The sequence below is a fragment of the Lissotriton vulgaris genome, chromosome 3_2, assembly GCF_964263255.1.
Source record: "Lissotriton vulgaris chromosome 3_2, aLisVul1.2, whole genome shotgun sequence".
NCBI classification, from domain to species: Eukaryota; Metazoa; Chordata; class Amphibia; order Caudata; family Salamandridae; genus Lissotriton; species Lissotriton vulgaris.
Window position 1 is genome coordinate 288965006 of NC_141690.1, and position 18130 is coordinate 288983135.

At 49.3% G+C, this 18130-nt stretch overlaps 1 protein-coding gene across 3 annotated transcripts in view; it reads right to left on the reverse strand.

Annotated features, from left to right (window-relative positions):
* Positions 1-18130, reverse strand: part of LOXL3 (lysyl oxidase like 3) — a 125112-nt gene that overhangs the window by 47023 nt on the left and 59959 nt on the right. For all 3 annotated transcript variants that reach the window (XM_086964405.1, XM_086964404.1, XM_086964403.1), the window contains exons 8-9: positions 12996-13111; positions 9827-9963 (exon numbers count right to left, since the gene is read on the reverse strand). In XM_086964405.1, coding sequence (XP_086820531.1) covers positions 9827-9963; positions 12996-13111 — 253 coding nt within the window. The remainder of the gene's footprint in view (positions 1-9826; positions 9964-12995; positions 13112-18130) is intronic.

Sequence of the window (18130 nt, forward strand, 5' to 3'; positions counted from 1 at the left end):
GTGTTTGGGAGTATATATGCCCCTCCCCCATTACAGTGGTCCCTGGCTGAGAGGTTGTTTGCGGTGTGGGCGGAAATCCCGGAGTCCCTAGCAGTGCTGGGAGGAGATTGGAATGATGTGATGGATGTGCATATGGACCGTCGGAGACCGCAGGAGACGCTGACTGCTGCTGCCCCTACCCGGCTGAGTGCGATGGTGGAAGGGTTAGGCTGGGTGGATGTTTGGCGACACATGCATGCTAAGGCCCGAGAGTATACCTATGTTTCTGCTGTGCATGGTTCCTTCTCGCGACTGGACTATGTTTTTGTGCCCTGTGCGGTTCTGAGTAGAGTGCGAGAGGCAGGTATCTTGCCTAGGGGGTTGTCTGACCATTCCCCGGTGGCCGTGGAGGTTGAATTGCATAGGAAGAGACAACCGTTCCGATGGAGGATGTCTTCGTGGCACCTTCAGCAAGCTGAATATGTACAGCACATGCGGGGTGCGATTGCCCGCTACTGGTAGGAAAACCTTGTAGCGGACATAGATGTGACGGTGGTCTGGGAAGCCATGAAGCCCACTTTGAGGGGAATCGACATAGCGTGGTGCGTGGCGCCTCGTCGCCGGGAGGCCATAGTTGCAGCAGCGGCGCGGGTGGAAGTTCTGGAGGGGCGGTGTCAGAGAGAGGGAGATGATGTGGCGGTGCAGCTGCTCCTGCAGGCGCAACAGTCCTATGCGTCCGTGTTGATTGATGAGGCCCGACAGGCGTGGCTGGCCACGCGGAGTAGAGTATATCAGTGGGGAGACAAGTCCTGTACTATGCTCCATAGGTTATGTCAACGTACCCTGCAGCCACTTACCCTGCCTGGACTCACGGATGGGGACGGTGTCACTGTAACAGACCCGGTTGAACTGGCAGCTAGTTTTGCCCGATATTATGCGGGGCAATATGCGCCGCAGGATTGCCTTCCGGCTGATGCGGTCGATAAATTTATTGCCGACCTGCCCCCGAAGGCAGTCTCCAATGAGGCGCGAGCAATGTTAGACCTCCCTCTTACGGCGGAGGAGCTGGGGGACGCGCTGGGGCAGCTCACCGCAGGGAAGGCACCCGGGCCGAGCGGCTTCCCGTGTGTATTCTATAAGAAATTCCAACTCCAATTGGGGTCCCATTACAGGACTGCGCTGGAGGCAGCGCGGGAGCTGGGTCGGCTGCCAGCTGACTGGTGCCACGCTGAGGTGGTGGTTTTTCAGAAGCCGGGTAGGCCCCCTGACCGACATGACTCGTATTGCCCTATATCTTTGCTTAATATCGAAGCTAAACTGCTGGCTAAGGCGTTGGTGAACCGCCTTCTCCCCTACGTAGCCGATCTGGTCCACCTGGATCAGGCTGGCTTTATGCCGCGTAGGGCGACCCGGCACAATATTAGACGGGCGCAGACGGCTGTGGACGCAATGGGGGCCACCGGGGAGCGGGCAGCCCTACTGTTGGCGAATATAGATAGGGCATTCGATTCTGTGAGTTGGACCTATCTATTTGCGCTCCTGCCTCATCTTAATCTAGGCCCGGTGTTTATCTCGTATATCAAACTGCTATATACTGATATTACGGCGTCCGTGCGTGTCTCCGAAGCGGTTTCAGAGAGGTTTCCAATCGGTCAGGGGACCCGTCAGGAGTGCCCGCTGTCCCCGTACCTTTTTGCACTGGCCATGGAGCCCCTGGCCTCTTGGGTACGCATCGACGCGCAGCTACGGGGCTTCGTGTGGGATGGGGGACTCACTGACAGGATCGCACTCTTTGCGGACGACGTCCTCTTCTTCCTCACGGATTTAAATAGATTGGGCCCCCGAGTATTGGATATCATGCGCATATTTGGGGAGGTGTCGGGCCTCTGTCTTAACCCGCGCAAGTCCACCCTATGGGTGCTGGGTGACTGGGCAGGTGCGGGCTCTTGGGTGTCGGACTTGCAGGTGGCGGCCGGGGCATGATGTATCTTGGAGTGTTCCTGTCCGAGTCCGCGGCGATCTCATGGGAGCGCAACGTGATACCGGTATGGGAGAGGGTCCAGACGGATATTAAAACATGGTCCCGGATGCCTCTTACCATATATGGTAGGTCTGCGATCTTTAAACTGGTCGCACTTCCGCACCTTTTATATCAGCTGCAGAACCATCCGCACCAGATCGCACCTCAGTGGTTCCGGCAGGTCAATTCTGTCCTAGGCTGCTTCTTGTGGGCTGGGGGTGGCGCCAGGGTGGCGCTGCGTACATGCTACCTATCCACATAATGTGGTGGTCTTGCTACGTCGGACTTACTGTCATATTATCAGGCCTCGGATTTGTTAGTACTGAATGAATGGTGGTACGGAGATGGAGGAGACCCGGCATACGCTCTAGAGCGCTCGCTGATGGGGGACAATACGCTTCACACAATGTTATACTCGGCCAGACTGCTAAGGCGGCTGCCATGTGCCACACAAGTGGTTTTTGCGATTTGGCGACAAGCACTGCGTTGCATGGGCTGGTGGGGTAGATTGACGGCAGAGACCCCGTTGTGGAATAACGGGCGGCTCCCCGCACTGGCCTCGCTAGCGGGGTATGGCGGATGGGATTCTATCGGGATCTCTTCGCTTGGAAACGTTATGACCGGTGTAACTCTCAAGTCATTCCATGAGCTTAGGAACGAATTTCATATGCCCAAGACCCAATTTTTCAGGTACCTGCACCTTCGTCACACGCTCGCGCCTAGTCTAGTTGGTTTGGAGTTGCTGCCGGAATTCAGCCGCGTGGAAGCGAAAGTTTTCATGGGAGACCTTGGGGATAAGAAGGTATCCCGTATCTACCAAACACTAGTCACTCACTGTTCCTCCTCCCTACTTCCATTAAAGGAAACCTGGGAAAAGGATGTCGGACCCCTGGATGAGGATGATTGGAGGGAGGCCTTGGAGTCCCCGCGTGGGACCGCTATACCGGTACAACTCTGATTAATCCAATTTAAATATTTGCTTAGGGCTTACTATACACGGGAGCGGCTGTGGAAGGCGGGCCTGATTGTGTCCCCGGAGTGCCTGCGATGTGGAGCTGAGATGGGTACTCTGTTGCATACTGTATGGTCTTGTGCTGGCCTGACTAGGTTCTGGAATGGTGTATGGAGCTGTCTGTCGGAGGTACTGGGATGGGATCTCCCCCGCACCCATCGTTTGGGCCTTCTCCATGTACTGGAGGGCGTGGGAGGGAATATCTACAAACGTCACCTTTTGTTACTGGGTCTGGTTGTGGCCAAGTGGGACTTGGCACGAGCATGGAAGAATGAGTGAGCCCCCCCACTGAGCGCATGGAAGGCTGGACAATACTATTTTATGGGGCTAGAGCGCCCAGTGTTTGAGGCCAGAGGATGCCCCCGAAAACATTACAAAATTTGGAAAAGGTGGGCCGAATATAGGGGTTTAACTCTGGAGCCTCCAGCAGCACCTGACGATGGTCCAGATCTAGACGATGGACTTCAGGCCTAGGGAGGTGCATGGTGCCTGGCATGATACAAACAGTTACTGGAGGCTTACTGTGATCACGTGCACTGGGTTAGGGAGGGATAAGGGGTGGGTAGAGGGGTTGTTGGGTGGCTTTGGGAGGTGGGGGGAGATAGGGGGAGTCGTTCTTTTTATTGATTGGGTTTACAAGATATTGAGACATGTGTGGATATTTGGCAGTGATCTCCTGACTGTGGAGAGCTGTGTATATGCCTTTACCTGATCAATCAATAAAATTTGTTGTGAAAAAAAAAATTAAAATTCTGCTCAGGCCTACTTATATGTACCGAAAATTAAGGTATTTATTTTGCCAAGTCAAAATGGCAGTTTAAAGTGCACACGTAATGCAATGACAGGCATGAGACATGTTTTAGAGTGCTACTTACATGACATGCGTGGCACAATAAGTGCTGCAGGCCCACTAGTGTTACAGCAAACAAATGATGGCCGGAATGCTGCTAATGCAAACATTCTCCCCCAGTCAAAAGATCTGGGTTAAATCCATCGTTCTTTTGCCCACTACACCACCCCATTTTGGATCCGGCAATATGCAAATGAGTCTTGACCATGTGCCTCATGGGAACAGTCCAGACCGAACTGCCAAGTCAGGTCCTCCCTGGACCGGAAACAAGCTTCATGGGACCGGTTTCAGGGTATGTCACCCTTCATCAGCCAGGCTAGCTTGAATCCAGTGGCACAGTGAGCAAGGGTTCCTATTGGTTCTAACAGGTTCCAGGCCCTGACTGTGGTGAGCACTGTTCACAAAGAACTGAATGAGTCCTTGTAGGAAAGTGGGTTTCTGTTGCAGTAACCCCCCCACTTTTTGCCAGACTACTGATACACGTTTCCTTGATGTGCCCTGGGTTCCTGCCATTCAGGTTCCCAGGGCCTGTGTTCTCCCCCCAAAACTAACCCAATTGGCATCTTTGGCCACAGGTCAGCCCCTGGTAACTGGTACCCCAGGTACCCAGGGCACTGTGGCCAGGGAAGACCTCTAAGGGTTGCAGCCCTTATTGTGCCACCCTTAGAGGCCCTGTGCCCTTGGCACACACTCACTGCCATTGCAGGCTGCGTGTCTTGGTGCAAAACAAAGTGAAGAGTCCACACAGCATACCTCCCTGTGTGCCATGCCCACAAAACACTGCCCTGGCATACATCAGTCACCCCCCTAGCTGGGTGCCCTATGCCAGTGGTGAGGGTACAGGGGCATGAGCCCTGTACCCCTACGGTACCCAGGTCCATTCCTGGGCAATGTAAGTGCAGTGCTGCCATTAAGATTATATCTGCCACCACCAGACATGTTTCTGGACCCCTGAGTCGAGAGCTTGCTGCTCTCGGGGGCACATCTTGGGTCGAGGTGCCAAGCCCCCTCCCCCAGGATGGGCAGAGTTCACGAAGGGGAAGCTTCAAAGGCATTCCCCCTTTGTGAGCTTCTCCAGACCACTTGCTGTACTCAGCAAATGTCCCCCACCGGCTTTGACCCCCCACTCTGGTGGGAAAATCGGCGGGAAAACCAAAGTGAGGAAAGGAGGTGTGCCAGTCTCTGCCAACCCCACCCCTCAGGTGGGAGAGGCGAGGTGAAACACAACTCCGGGCTCTCGCCATCTTGAGGATGGGGCACTCTACTCAATCAGGACTAGGCTACTGCCCCCCTTCCACTGGAGAGTGGCAGGATAGGGGGTGTACTCACCCCAGGGAAGGGACCCATTGGTCCCTGACCTTTACCTACCTGTAACAATCCTAAATTGAGTATTTAGGGGCACCCTGAACCTTCCTTCCTCAGATCCCGATTCCGAAACTAACAAGAAGATCAAGAAGAAGAAGACCTGCCATGCAGCTGCTAACAAGAGGACGACACCAACTGACTTAGCCCCAGCCCTACCGGCCTGTCGACCCTCAAACCTGCTCCTGCCTAACCCCGGTGTCTCCTGTGGTCAGCAACCACGAACACCCCTCGAACACCCCGGAGGACCTGCCTGCCATGTTCATCTAAAGACTAGGACTCCCACGAGCAGTGGTTCTACTCAAACAGCAACAACCCCAGGTGCCAGCCATGAACCGCGAATCCAGCACACTCTGCACCCGCCAAGCCCGGCCCGTGCCTGAGTGAACAAATACCACAAGGACGTCCCCCCCCAATGACTGTGACCCAGAATCCAGCACCCAAGGACCCTCCTCGTTCTCCTGACGACGTCCTGCAGCCTCACAACCAGGGACTCCTCCAACCGCGACCAGCAGAGGGTAAGATTTCCCGACACCAAAAGACACCCCTGCACCCGGCGCTCCACGGCCCACTGTGCCCAACTCCTGGGTGGCTACCTAACCTACAGCTTCCCAACTTACCTCTCGAAGTGGTGGTCGCACCTGAAGAATCTCCGTCCCGGAGTTTTCAGCCTTTGTTCGTCTTGCAGCTTTCCAATTGACATACATTGGGCGCCCGACGGCCCAAAAGCACCCTGCACCCAGCCGCCCGAGTGCCACTGGAAGTGCAGCATCTGTCCTATCCTACTTCCCCAATTGTCCTGTGTAAGTGACCAGGAGCTCAGCTCCCACAGTCGCGTGGCCTGCCTGCTAGCAGCCACCAACCAAAGGCCCCCTACATGCCATGGACTAACATTGGGCCTACTCACTCTGCACCCGGCTGCCCCTGTGCCACTGAGGGTGTAACGACAATACCTACCTGAACCTGGGAGATCCCTGAGTCTACCCCCAGAACCTTAACTCTGCCAGTCGAGTACTTACCTGAAAGCCGATAACTCACATTTTCTCCATAGGGTTACATTGGTTGGTTTTCACTTGGAATTCTTCTGTGTCGAGTTTTGCAACTTTGCAATGTTCCTTAAAAATCATCCGATGAATGAAAATGAAATTACTCACCTGTCACCAGAAGAGATCCCAGTGCTGGATCTTTGTGCCCAGCACTGACCCTAAAAAGTAATTACAACTGTGATTTTCAGATAACCTGATTTCCTTCCATAGGATAACATTGCTTGGTTTTCACCAAAATTTCTTCTAATTGTCGATTTTCAAAACATACAAATATTCCTTAAAAGTCGCCTGTTTTACAAAAACGATTTCTTTCAACTGTTTACAAGAAATGCACCAGGGCTGAATCCGGGATCCAGCCCCGAGTAAGAAAAACCTACGCAAAGAAATTAATACTGAATTTACTTAAAAATTCCCACTGAGCTCAATGTTATAATTGTGTTTAACTTGTGTTGCATATTACAACAACTGTATCTATTGCATTCTAACGTCTCTTGCTATTTGAAAGTATTCAATTGCAACATCTCATTCTGAGAAAGTATTTTTATACCTACTTGTGGTTCTAAAATAAAACAACAGTATATTTTTATATACAAAAAAACAATTGCCCTAGAGTTCAGTCCTTGAGTGTGTGAGACCATTTGCTGACTGAGTGTGTACAACAAATGCTTTACACTGTCCTCGGATACTGTCTTACTGCTCGACCAAGCTACCACTTTAGAGAGTAAGGTTCTATCTAACTTTAGCCTCTGCCATACCTCTGGGGCATGTGGACTCTGTGCACACTGAACCGGTCACAAAAGGTGTTTGAAAGATTTTTTTGCACTAATAATGTACTTAAGGTATTCACATTATTCAATGTGTAAAAACACTAACTGAACGATTGTTCAATATTATTTGTTTATGAAAAATAGTGATTTTGATCACGACACATAAAAGAAGTTGCAACACAATTTTTATTAATTGTGGGTATTATTTGATCACAAAGGTACAAAGAACACTTAACTTAGCATGATTCAGTAGTTGTTAGGACTCATTCAGTTCTTTGTGAACAGTGCTCACCACAGTCAGGACATGGAACCTGTTAGATTTGCATATATTCTGCGCATGAAGTCAACTCGGGCAGTGGTGAGGCACCAATAGATTACACCAGGCTTCAGAATAGTAGATTTGACAACACAAGAGCAACAGAGAGTACACTCCAATCCCCCGAATCCACAATAAGCGAGGGACCCACGTCTGGGCATACCCATCCCATTTAGGGCGAAAAGTGTTACAACAAACAAATGACGGACGGAATGCTGACAATGCAAACATTCTCCCCCAGTCTAAAGGAATGTGTTAAATCCTTTGTTCTTTTGCTCACCATGCCACCCCAGTTTAGACCCAGCCATATGCAAATCAGTCTTGACCCTGTGCCTCATGGGAACAGTCCAAACAGTCACTGTGGATGAAATCCAGCCTGGGGGTTGGGATTTAAGGTGGAAAACTTTGCATGAAGTTGGTTCCCCTGGCTCCCTACACCAGCCTTTCTGTTTTTTCTCCTCTGGTGCTAATCTCCTGCTTGGCGTTAAAGTCCAGTTCTTCCTCCAACTAGTACTTAGGTGGTGAAAGGGGGCTAGCTTCTCTGGTCCTAGGTAGAGCCCCACTGCTCCTGGGGACAAACTGTAGTCAGAGTCCGTAGTCCAGAGTGCTATCCGGAGTTCCTCTTTCCAGTTGTCCATGGCTGCCTCATCCAGTTCCAGTGTCCAGAAAAAAGCACAACCAAGAAAGAGGCCAACCCCATTGTGCAAGACCTCTTAAGGAGTTTCAGAAAGTTCTAGAAGCCAGGCCCCCCTGGCCAATCCTAGGATGCCACATCACTTCTCCGGCCCATCCAAACTTTCCTGCACAGCATGCTGGGACAGTTAAAAATTGCATCATCCAGGAGTCACTGGTGACATCCCCTCTGGGGTCCTCAGCTCCATGCCTTGCTGACGTTAGTGCCAGGGCCTTTCTCACCAAATTTTCAATGAGGCGCCCCCCTCCTGTGTTGGCTTCAGAGGTCTGGGGCTTGGGCTGGCCCATCCATGGTACAGTCTGACAGGTAACTGATGGATGCCGTTCCTCTGTGCTCACCAATTTCCTCGTCAGGAGCTGAAAGAAGCACTGGTAACTGCTCCATTTGTGTGGGGAGGCCTTGATTCCTGCTGCTGGTGTGGAATGTAATTAACTTAGCACAGCAGAGTGACAAAAGGCCACGGCTCTAATCCTGAGCTGAACCAGAGAAATATGACAATTCTGTGAAACTTCACTTGAACACAGAGTTCCCCCAGCGTGTATAAAATAAAGCGTCACTGCAGACTAAACAGTAAATCACACTGACTTTCCCTGTGAGTGTACTCTAATATTATAAAACCTACCCCCAGGTCAATATCTAACCTGTGCACAGTTACCGAGACAACAGTCTCAGATGCGAAGCCCTCACACCTGTAAGCAGCCAAGTACCCCTTACCCTTGTTGCATTGCTGCAAACTTGTCTTAAAGGGTGGAAACTGGTGGTAAACACACTATTTACCCTGCGCTCACGGTGGGCGAGTCTCCAGTTGTGGGGCTCACACACAATAAAAGGCCAAAAAACAGGTGATCAAAAAGCAAAACATATGGACGGATTAGCTGGGTCACGTTACAGAAACATACAAATGTTGTTTCCCACAAGATAACATATAAATAAGCATGTGCAATGCAAGAGGTCTTGCATTGCTGAATGTTTCAGCTATTGACGTTGCATTAATATTTGCAACGGCAATAGGTTAAACTTTCAGTAATACGAGACCTATTGCATTGCAAATGCTTGTTTTCTTTTTGATGAGAGTCTGAGATTCCAGAACATTCTGAATAGCTTCTGTATCAACCTCGCAGCTAGTGCTAAGGGAGGCATCACTCCAGCATGAAGAAAAAATGTATTCTTCCAGTCACTACAATCAGGAAACACCTCTGTGCCTCATGGAAGAAGGTTTGATTTCAGGGACTGTCAGTCGTCTGGATTAACCCCATAACTCTTAACGAGCTGTCACACTCTGCACTTGGTAAAAATGTGTCACATCTTCCATAGACTACAGATTTTTTTAAAGTGTTTTAGCGTGATGGGATTCTTCTGTCGAACCCGCAATCAGAAAAAAACAAAGACACTCATAAGCATGCAAACGAAACGCTATATAGGAACAGAAAGAGTGAAGGTACATGCGTTGGTGTTACGCCCAGAAAACAATGCAAAACATAGTGCCCTAAACTAAAGTAAATGTCCAGACGCGAAATTAGATATAAAACAGGGCCAGTAGCATGGGAGGGATACAACTGAGCAGAAGGAGGGACAAATGGTAAGGATTGACCTCTGAAAATAATGCATTTTGAAAGGCATAGAAAAGAACCAATGAGAAGTGATGGGCATGCTGAAAGCCCCCAGAGCAGATACTCCATGTCTCGGGAGACAGCGCATGCGCTACCTACGCGCGACCTGAAAAGGAAAAGAGAAGACATGGCAGCATTTGTTAGAGTGAATCCCTTTGGGCTGCCCTCACCTGCAGGATGTAGTTTCCAGGTTTCAGATCGGTGATATCAATCCACTGGCAGTCAATGTCGTGCCTGTAGAGGTCCCAGCAGCCCACCGTGATGCCTTGCTCACCGAAGTTGGCGCACTCATACCTCTTGCTGACCACTGTGAAGAGAAGCGGATAATGAGTGGTTTGTTTTGGGCCGTACTGATGCCGACGCTCTCCGCTCTGAGGATGGGTACGGTTTCTTTAGGGCCATTGAACGGGGTTATTGGGGTAGAATGGAGCTCTGAGTATGAACCGACGGGTTTGGCCTGGTGGGTGGGGATCCTGATGGGCCCCCCTGGGTTTTCAGTCAGGAATAAGGATGGTTGTTGCAGTCAAGGGGGTTTTTGAAGAAGTTTGGGATTCTTGGGATTGGGCCTTGGAGTCAGGCTGTTTTGAGGTGTTTCCTCTCCAGCACTCCCTCTTCCTTATCTCCCGACTCCATTTCATATTTCTCCTCTGTCCTACTAATTCTGTCCCTCTTCAGAAGCTTTTCTTCCTCCAACTCACTTCTGCAGCACTCAACTAGCCCCCCACCCACAACCCACTCCACCTCCACTCTCTCACTCTTCTCCACAGCTCTTCCGAACCCCTCGGCCCTCCACCTCTCTTTCCCTACAGTGGTCTTCTTCTCTTTGATACTCGTCAGCTCTTTAGCACGCGTCTTCAGCTCTGCTTCTGTATTTCCAAGCTGTGTCATCTCAACTATTTATCATCCTGCTCTTCTTACCCCACTATTTAATAACATGCTTCCAACGTACGGTGGAAACAAGCATCCATTCTACCCCTTCTTACGAAACCTAATCTTGATGTGGCCGATCTGAACAACTATCGGCCCATTGCCAGGCTACCTCTTCCAGATAAAATTATAGCGGTGTAATGAACACTCAGCTGAGCACTTTCCTTGGGACAGGACACCATCTGGATCCATCTCAGCCTGGATTCTGGGCGGGGCATGGCACAGGATCGGCCCTGATCAAGTCAGCTGAAGATATAAGAGCAGCGATGGATGCAGGAGGCAGAGCCACCTTGATCATGTTGGATTTGTCTGCGGCCTTTGATACGGTCCACCATAGGCTATTGGTGGACCGGTTGGGGGCCAGTGGGATTCAGGGAAAGGCACTTAAGATCCTGCAGGCCTTCCTTTCCAGCAGGACCAAGGTGGTGGCTCTGGGGGTCTTTGAATCTGACCCTTTTATGCTCCCCTGCGGAGTCCCCCAGGGCTCTTCCCTGAGTCCGACTCTTTTTAACGTTTATGTCTCCACCCTGGCGCCAGTTATCAGATCCTTTGGCTTCAACTTAACATCATATGCAGACGACACGCAGATAGTGGTGTCGCTGTTACCGGGTGGAGTGGAAGCCACGGCCAACAGGTTTAGAGACTGTATGCGTGAGGTCGGCAACTGGATGGCAGAAAACTGCCTTAAGCTGAATTCAGCAAAGACGGATGTTTTGCTGTTTGGGGGCCAGAGATAACTTCTGGTCCCCAAGATGGTGGCCGGAAGAAATGGGGACCCCCCCATCACCAGTCGCGAAGGTTAAAAACTTGGGGGTACTGATGGACGATACTCTGTCCTTCAGGCCTCAAGTAAACGCGCTGTCCTCAGCAACACATTATGTCTTAAAAACAATACGAAAAGTCCTGCCTTTTCTCTCGGACGAACATAGGAAGACAGTGGTAACGGGATTAGTGATGTCCCGGTTAGACTACTGTAACAGCCTCTGCTGAACGCCCAACAGGGGCTGTTAAACAAACTCCAAATCCTGCAGAATGCAGCAACCCGCCTGATCATGGGCACACCCAAATTTGAATCGGTGGCACAGGACCCGATGAAGCTACACTGGTTACCAGTACGCAAAAGAATAGCTTTCAAAACGCTCTGTGTTATCTTCAAGGCTTTGAAAGGGCTGGGCCCCCACTGCATGACCCAGCTCTTCCAGTGGTATAAGCCAGCAAGATCTTTAAGGTCCGCCGATCAAGGGCTGGTTGTAGTCCCTAGAGTCAGGAAGGCTCGTTGGGGGGGAAGGAGCTTCTCCCTGGGAGCAGCGAGGGCCTGGAACGCCCTGCAGTCGGTCCTCAGACAGACACCAGACCTCCTGTCCTTTAGGAGAGCCCTGAAGACATGGCTCTTTACACACTAATGCCCCGGTCATGCATACTAGGGTCAGTCAGCGCCAGGACACCGTCTGGTAACAGTGCGCTTTAAAAATGTGAAAAATAAATAAAAAATTCTTCTCAGCTCTCTCTCTCTCCCTCCTCCAGACCCTGATTTTCAAGTCTATTCCACTTTTCTCTGTAATTTTCCTCAGCTCTTTCATTCTCATATGTTCGCGACCGTACTCCCCGCTAAGATCTACCAAGGCCCTCGCTTTCGTTGACTCTTCCCGAGGTCTACTCTCTACGCTTTTATCCCCTTTCCTGAACCTCTCACCCAGGCAGCCATTGAGAGGCTCTCTCTTCCCCTCCGCAGCTCCTCAGTCAACCCCAATCATACATATAGCCGGAAACGTATCCCCATCCCTCTGGTTTCAGTGCCCATCTGTAGAAAACCCCCATGGAATCCTCTTTATCACTCAGACATCTCCCTTTCCAAAGTATGTGGTGTCTCATATTTTTCCTGAACACTCCCTTATACCTCCTTAGCAACTCAATGTGTCTGCTTCCTGTTATCATTCAAGCCACATGCCTTCAAGTCTTCAGGTACACTCCCAACAGCACTGACTCTTCAGTAGAAAATACTACATCATTACAAGTGATCCCAGCAGCTCTGACTCCTCCGTAGACATTACTATGTAATCAGAAGAGTTCCCAGCAGCACTGAGTCCTCAGTAGACATTACTATGTAATCACAAGAGATCCCAGCAGCACTGACTGTTTAGTAGACATTACTATGTACTCACAAGAGATTTCAGCAGCACTGAGTCCTCAGTAGATATTACTATGTAATTACAAGAGATCCCAGCAGCACTGACTGTTTAGTAGACATTACTGTGTAATTACAAGCGATCCCAGCAGCACTGAGTCCTCAGTAGACTTTACTATGTAATTACAAGAGATCCTCAGCAGGTAATCCAGGCAGGAGAGGGCCACTGACACGAGGGAACAGACGCTCTAAAACCAAACCACCCCACACCTGAAGCTTCAACCTACTTTCCTGGCATTCTGTGTCCTCCAGGCAGAAGCTGGCTTTGTGGCCCTCTGCCACCTTGGTGCCGTTGGGGGTCAGGATGTCATAGTGGGTGAAGATGTCCATGCTGTGGTAATGCCTGCAAGACACACAACCAGAGAGACAACACAACACAGAGAGCACGGTCAAACCATTCTGGAAATTCTGTGCACTACCTTTGAGAAACAAATACAGGTCTGCGTAGAGATACAGATGTTGGCCTTCTGGCGAAAATAAACCTCTGGGAGACTGTAGCATCTCTCGTTCTAAGCAACTTCTAGTTATAGTTGAAAATCAAAGGGAGAAACAAAACATGGGGCTTGGCAGAGTGCCAACATCATTTTCACCTTCACTCCTTACTTGCTTTCATGAGCAGTAGGCTTCACCATAGGTTGGCCAGACTTCCTCTTTACCCTGCTCTTCACAGGAAGCAGGGATGCAGGATGAGTAGAAACACCAGTGCAGAACCTTACCTGAAGCCAAAACTGCAGCACCGAGCTGAGAATAAACAAATGTTAGGGGCAGACGGAAGCCATGGAGTAATTAGAAGACGCACCATGGCTTGTGGTGAGACACATGAAGCGGCAAAGACTCGGGAGAGGAAGGCACCTTTAGGCAGCCTGGAAGCCTCCCAATACCCTTCTCATCCCCTTTTTGAGTTCAATCAAACCCCTTCTGGTTGAGTTTTCCTAAAGAGCATGCGGAGGGATTGAAGAGGTTGAGGCGCTATCTTGACCACTGTATGGGCAGTGTGTGGAGCAGCTTGTAGGCGGGTGCCACCAAGGAGGGTGGAAGCTTCACCCACTCTCGCTGCAAGCAATCAACAGACGGGTCTGCAACCTTAACTAGAGAAGTACTGTTGGTGGACGGATTCAGAGGTAGAGGGGCCGTTCCCGAGGGCCCGCTGAAGGAATGTTGACCCTGGTGGAACAAGACATCTACTCAAGCTCTCCTCTTAAATTAGAGTCACTTCTGAGACTCAGCATTTACTTGCACGTATTTTAATCTTTTAGTGTAGTAATTGCGGGTGAGTTGTGTATTCTGATCCAGAAAATAGTCTGCGTAAGAGAGAGGAACCACCGCATACTGACGCGCCCTCAACATCTAAGGGTGTTTGCTGACGTACATGACACTTTCAATGTTGGGGAACAGAGATTAACTGTACAGATTGTCCACTTGCCCAGCTCTGCTCTAGTTAGTCCATCAAGTCTTTGCACTGTAATGAGTGCACACTGCATGCGCTTTGATGCTGAAGTGAAGCTACAGTTGCAAGGGCTTCATGTAGCTGTCAAGTCAGGTCAAAGCTCTGACTTCACTTCTAGCTGGGTTCATCATCCCTTCTTGTCTTGTGGCTGAATGGGTGTGAGGTCTTGTGGCTGGATGGGGTGAGGTCTTGTGGCTGGATGGGTCGGGGTCTTGTGACTGGATGGGGTGAGGTCTTGTGGTTGGATGGGTGTTAGCTCTTGTCTTAAGGTTGGATGGGTGTGACGTCTTGTTTTGTAGCTGGAATGGTGTGAGGTCTTGTCTTGTGGATGTATGGGTATGAGGTCTTGTGGCTGGATGGGTGTGAGGTCTTGTGGTTGGATAGGTGTGAGGTCTTGTGGCTGGATGGGTGTGAGGTCTTGTGGCTGGATGGGTGTGAGGTCTTGTCTTGTGAGTGGATGGGTATGAGGTCTTGTGGCTGGATGGGTGTGAGGTCTTGTCTTGTGGCTAGATGGAGTGAGGTCTTGTGGTTGGATAGGTGTGAGGTCTTGTGGCTGGATGGGTGTGAGGTCTTGGCTTGCCCTCTCACGGTTGGGTGAAAGTGTTTGTACGAATGTTCTGTCATAGATTGGTGTCAATTATATTATTTTTCTTGCGATGGTTTGGTGTTAGCTCCATCATTGTTTGGTTTGTTCTGTAATGGTTCTGTATAAGGTTTGGTGTAACTTTTACAGTGGATCTGTTTATGTTCTATAATGGTTTGATATAATTTCTATCATTGTTCTTGTGAATCCCATAGGGATTTGGGTTAGCATAAGATCCATCATGGATTGGTGTAAGTTCCATCATGGTTTGGTATAAGTTCCATCATGGTTTGGTGTAAGTTCCATCATGGCTTTGTATAAGTTCCCTCATGGTTTGGTGTACGTTCTGCAATGGTTCTTGTAAGCTGTACAGTGGTTCATTGTAAGTTCTAGAATGGTCCTGTGTTAATTCTACCATGTGATTACTTCCCACCATGGGACACCATGGGACATGCAAAACTGTCAAGTTTGACTGGCAAGGTAACCTGAAAACAGGCTTGGTTTGCCACCGTGGAAGGAACACCTGCATTTGGGGATCCTGTGTTCTTTCTAGATAACTTTAAGATGCCACATTCAGTCAGCCCTGATTGTTGGGGTTCAGAGAACGTTTAATGTGACTTTGCCTGGCTTGGCCTCTATAAAAGTTGTTTTCATGAGATAGACCCACACTTGTATGGACACAAGGACACCAAGACGGGCTTACACAAGTAGTAAGAGGCACACAGTAGCAGGAAGACAAACTGCTTCTACAAACACCAAGACAGGCACACACAAACAGTAAGATGCACATACAAGTGCCCACCACTACATTGACACACGAGGTGAAGTGAACCAGTCTAGGAGACCAGTACCCACCACTTCATGGACACACGAGGGGCAGTGTCCCAGGCTAGGAGATCAGTACCCACCACTGCATGGACACACAAGGGGCAGTGTCCCAGTCTAGGAGACCAGTACAACAGTGCATGAGAGATAGGTGCACCACCACCGTATAGACGCATGAGTGAAAGTGGCCCTGCCAACAACCCTTTGGGCGATGCCCAACATCCCACTCATTGGCTTCACTCCACATAAAGGGCATCTGTGCTGGAACAAAGATAACAATTATGGGTGCTCATGACTATTGCATTACTTTATGGCAACAGATGAGACTGCCTTGGCAGTATTGTGGTTGGACGTCTATATTTCACTATCACAGGATCATATATCTTAATCTGATGTTACTGAACTTCAGGGCTGAGGACAGCTACAGCGCAGTGATCAGAGCTCTCACTAGCCACCCACACTCTCCATGAGAAATGTCTCTTCCAACAAACAAAGCAGGTGCCGTGGAGTCTATTAACATTCATTTCCATGCAAGACTGCATTTGTGGGGGAGTGGGAAGCTGCAGCAAAAGAAAATTACACTAACTGCGATTATCCGTAAACCGGAGGAGACGGCTTAAGAACACACAGCACTTATTCCATACAGGGGCTGCTAATGCCATGGAGAACTAAAGCTGAACATTGATGACATTATCAACAAGTGGTGCAAAGACACTGCAGCATTAAGTTCAATGTCTGCTGCCAAGTATTAACAAAAATGAGATAGCTCAAAGTGACAAGCCTCCCTCCCAATGGGTATCACCAATAGTGGTTGTAAAAAAGCAGAAGCAGCCTAGCGCAGTGTTGATATGAGGCTTCCCAAGAAGAACACACAGAACTTACATAATCATGTATGTGGCCATGGCCTATTTCCAGGATCCACACTAAGTTCTCCTCAATGGATCGAGAAGGGGGTTCTAGTGCACTGGGCCAGGAGCAGACAATTTTGTATACTCGTCTGTGCAGGCTAGGAACTTCTAATGAATATGCTTGGTGTCCAACAAACTAAGGTGTACATTTTGAAGGTGCTATGCCAAAAGGCATAACTCTTGATGTAGTGATACAACCCAACACCCAGAATTAATGAATGTGTTTCGGCTCCCGCTCATTGAGTAACCGTTGAAAAACACCCTGACCATCTACTGCTGCCCTACAGCTGAGGCCAAGAAGGTACCTACTGGCCCCAACGAAGACCGTGCAAGAGCTGCTACTGTCGGTAAAGGGCGCTCCGGCTCATAGACTGTCGCTCTGTAATTACAAGCTTACAAATTGAGAGGACCAGGCACCTACATATGTTGGGCACCACGAATACTGAAAACTACTGTGAGAATCCGAAAGGCAATCTGGTTGCGGGGGTTGAAGCAATGGTGGATGATGTGAGAACCAGAGGCCTTGTATGTCAGCCGGCTGGCCAAGGGGGTAAGCCAATGCGAAGTTTCACAGGGAGACAGTACAGAACTGTAGAGAAAGTCGACCCAGCTACTATTGGTAAACAATCAAATAGAAGACAATGACTGCTAAGTGACCGCAATATCCAAGATCAGAGAGCACACTAGTGATATTAAGAAGCTGGGGAAGAGGTATTTTAGTCTGCATCAGTCAGTGTAAATAAGGGGGTCTTATCAGGTTGTATACAATGTCCAGTGTGTTACATTGATGCATTTTAGTGTGACACTGCTTACTCTAATATGTTATGTTATGTTATGTTATTAAAATTTCTATAGCGCACAGCTGCCCCAGCAAAGGGGCGTCCTGGCGCTTTGACAGATGCTGTAACATAACACACAAAAGAAATTAGCTAGGAACTGGAAAGAGGAAAGTTTTGATCGCCTGCCTGAAGGCGAACATATCCTCCAGAGCTCGAATGTGAACTGGGAGCGAGTTCCATAGGCCTGCCGCTAGCACCCTGAAAGAACATAAACAAGATAATACTATAATACTAAAACAAGACCCTCCCATGCCTTGCTGTACATACTGAAACAGTAGTGCACAAAGGCACTTTTTAGTGTCTGGTTACAGGCCGCAGTAGGTGCTTGCTAGAAGCAGTGAATGAATGAGTTCCATGATACCAGAGCCCTATTATACTCCAGATGTTTAAACTGTGGCATTGAGAACCAGTGCATCTGCTGAGTTGAGTGAATCCTTTGAGCACGTGCAACAGGGGGCTTTTTCCCAGTTGTTTTGTTCTCAAGTAGTTCCTTGAAGTCTTTTCCTGGGTCTTGTTTGACAGATTCTATTTGGCTTCGAACATTTTTCAAGTTGATTCTAATTGACTCTGAACATCCTTTGAGCTGATGAAGGTGCATCTAATATATCGGTCTGATGAAGACACCATTAAACGTAAGGGCCGAAACGTTGACGAATCACATCTTCTTTGATGCCACATTATAGATTGATTATCCAACTGGTAGAATAAAGCATTGGTCAGTCTTCCTAAAAGAACTTTAACAAAGATTAGGCAGCCATTT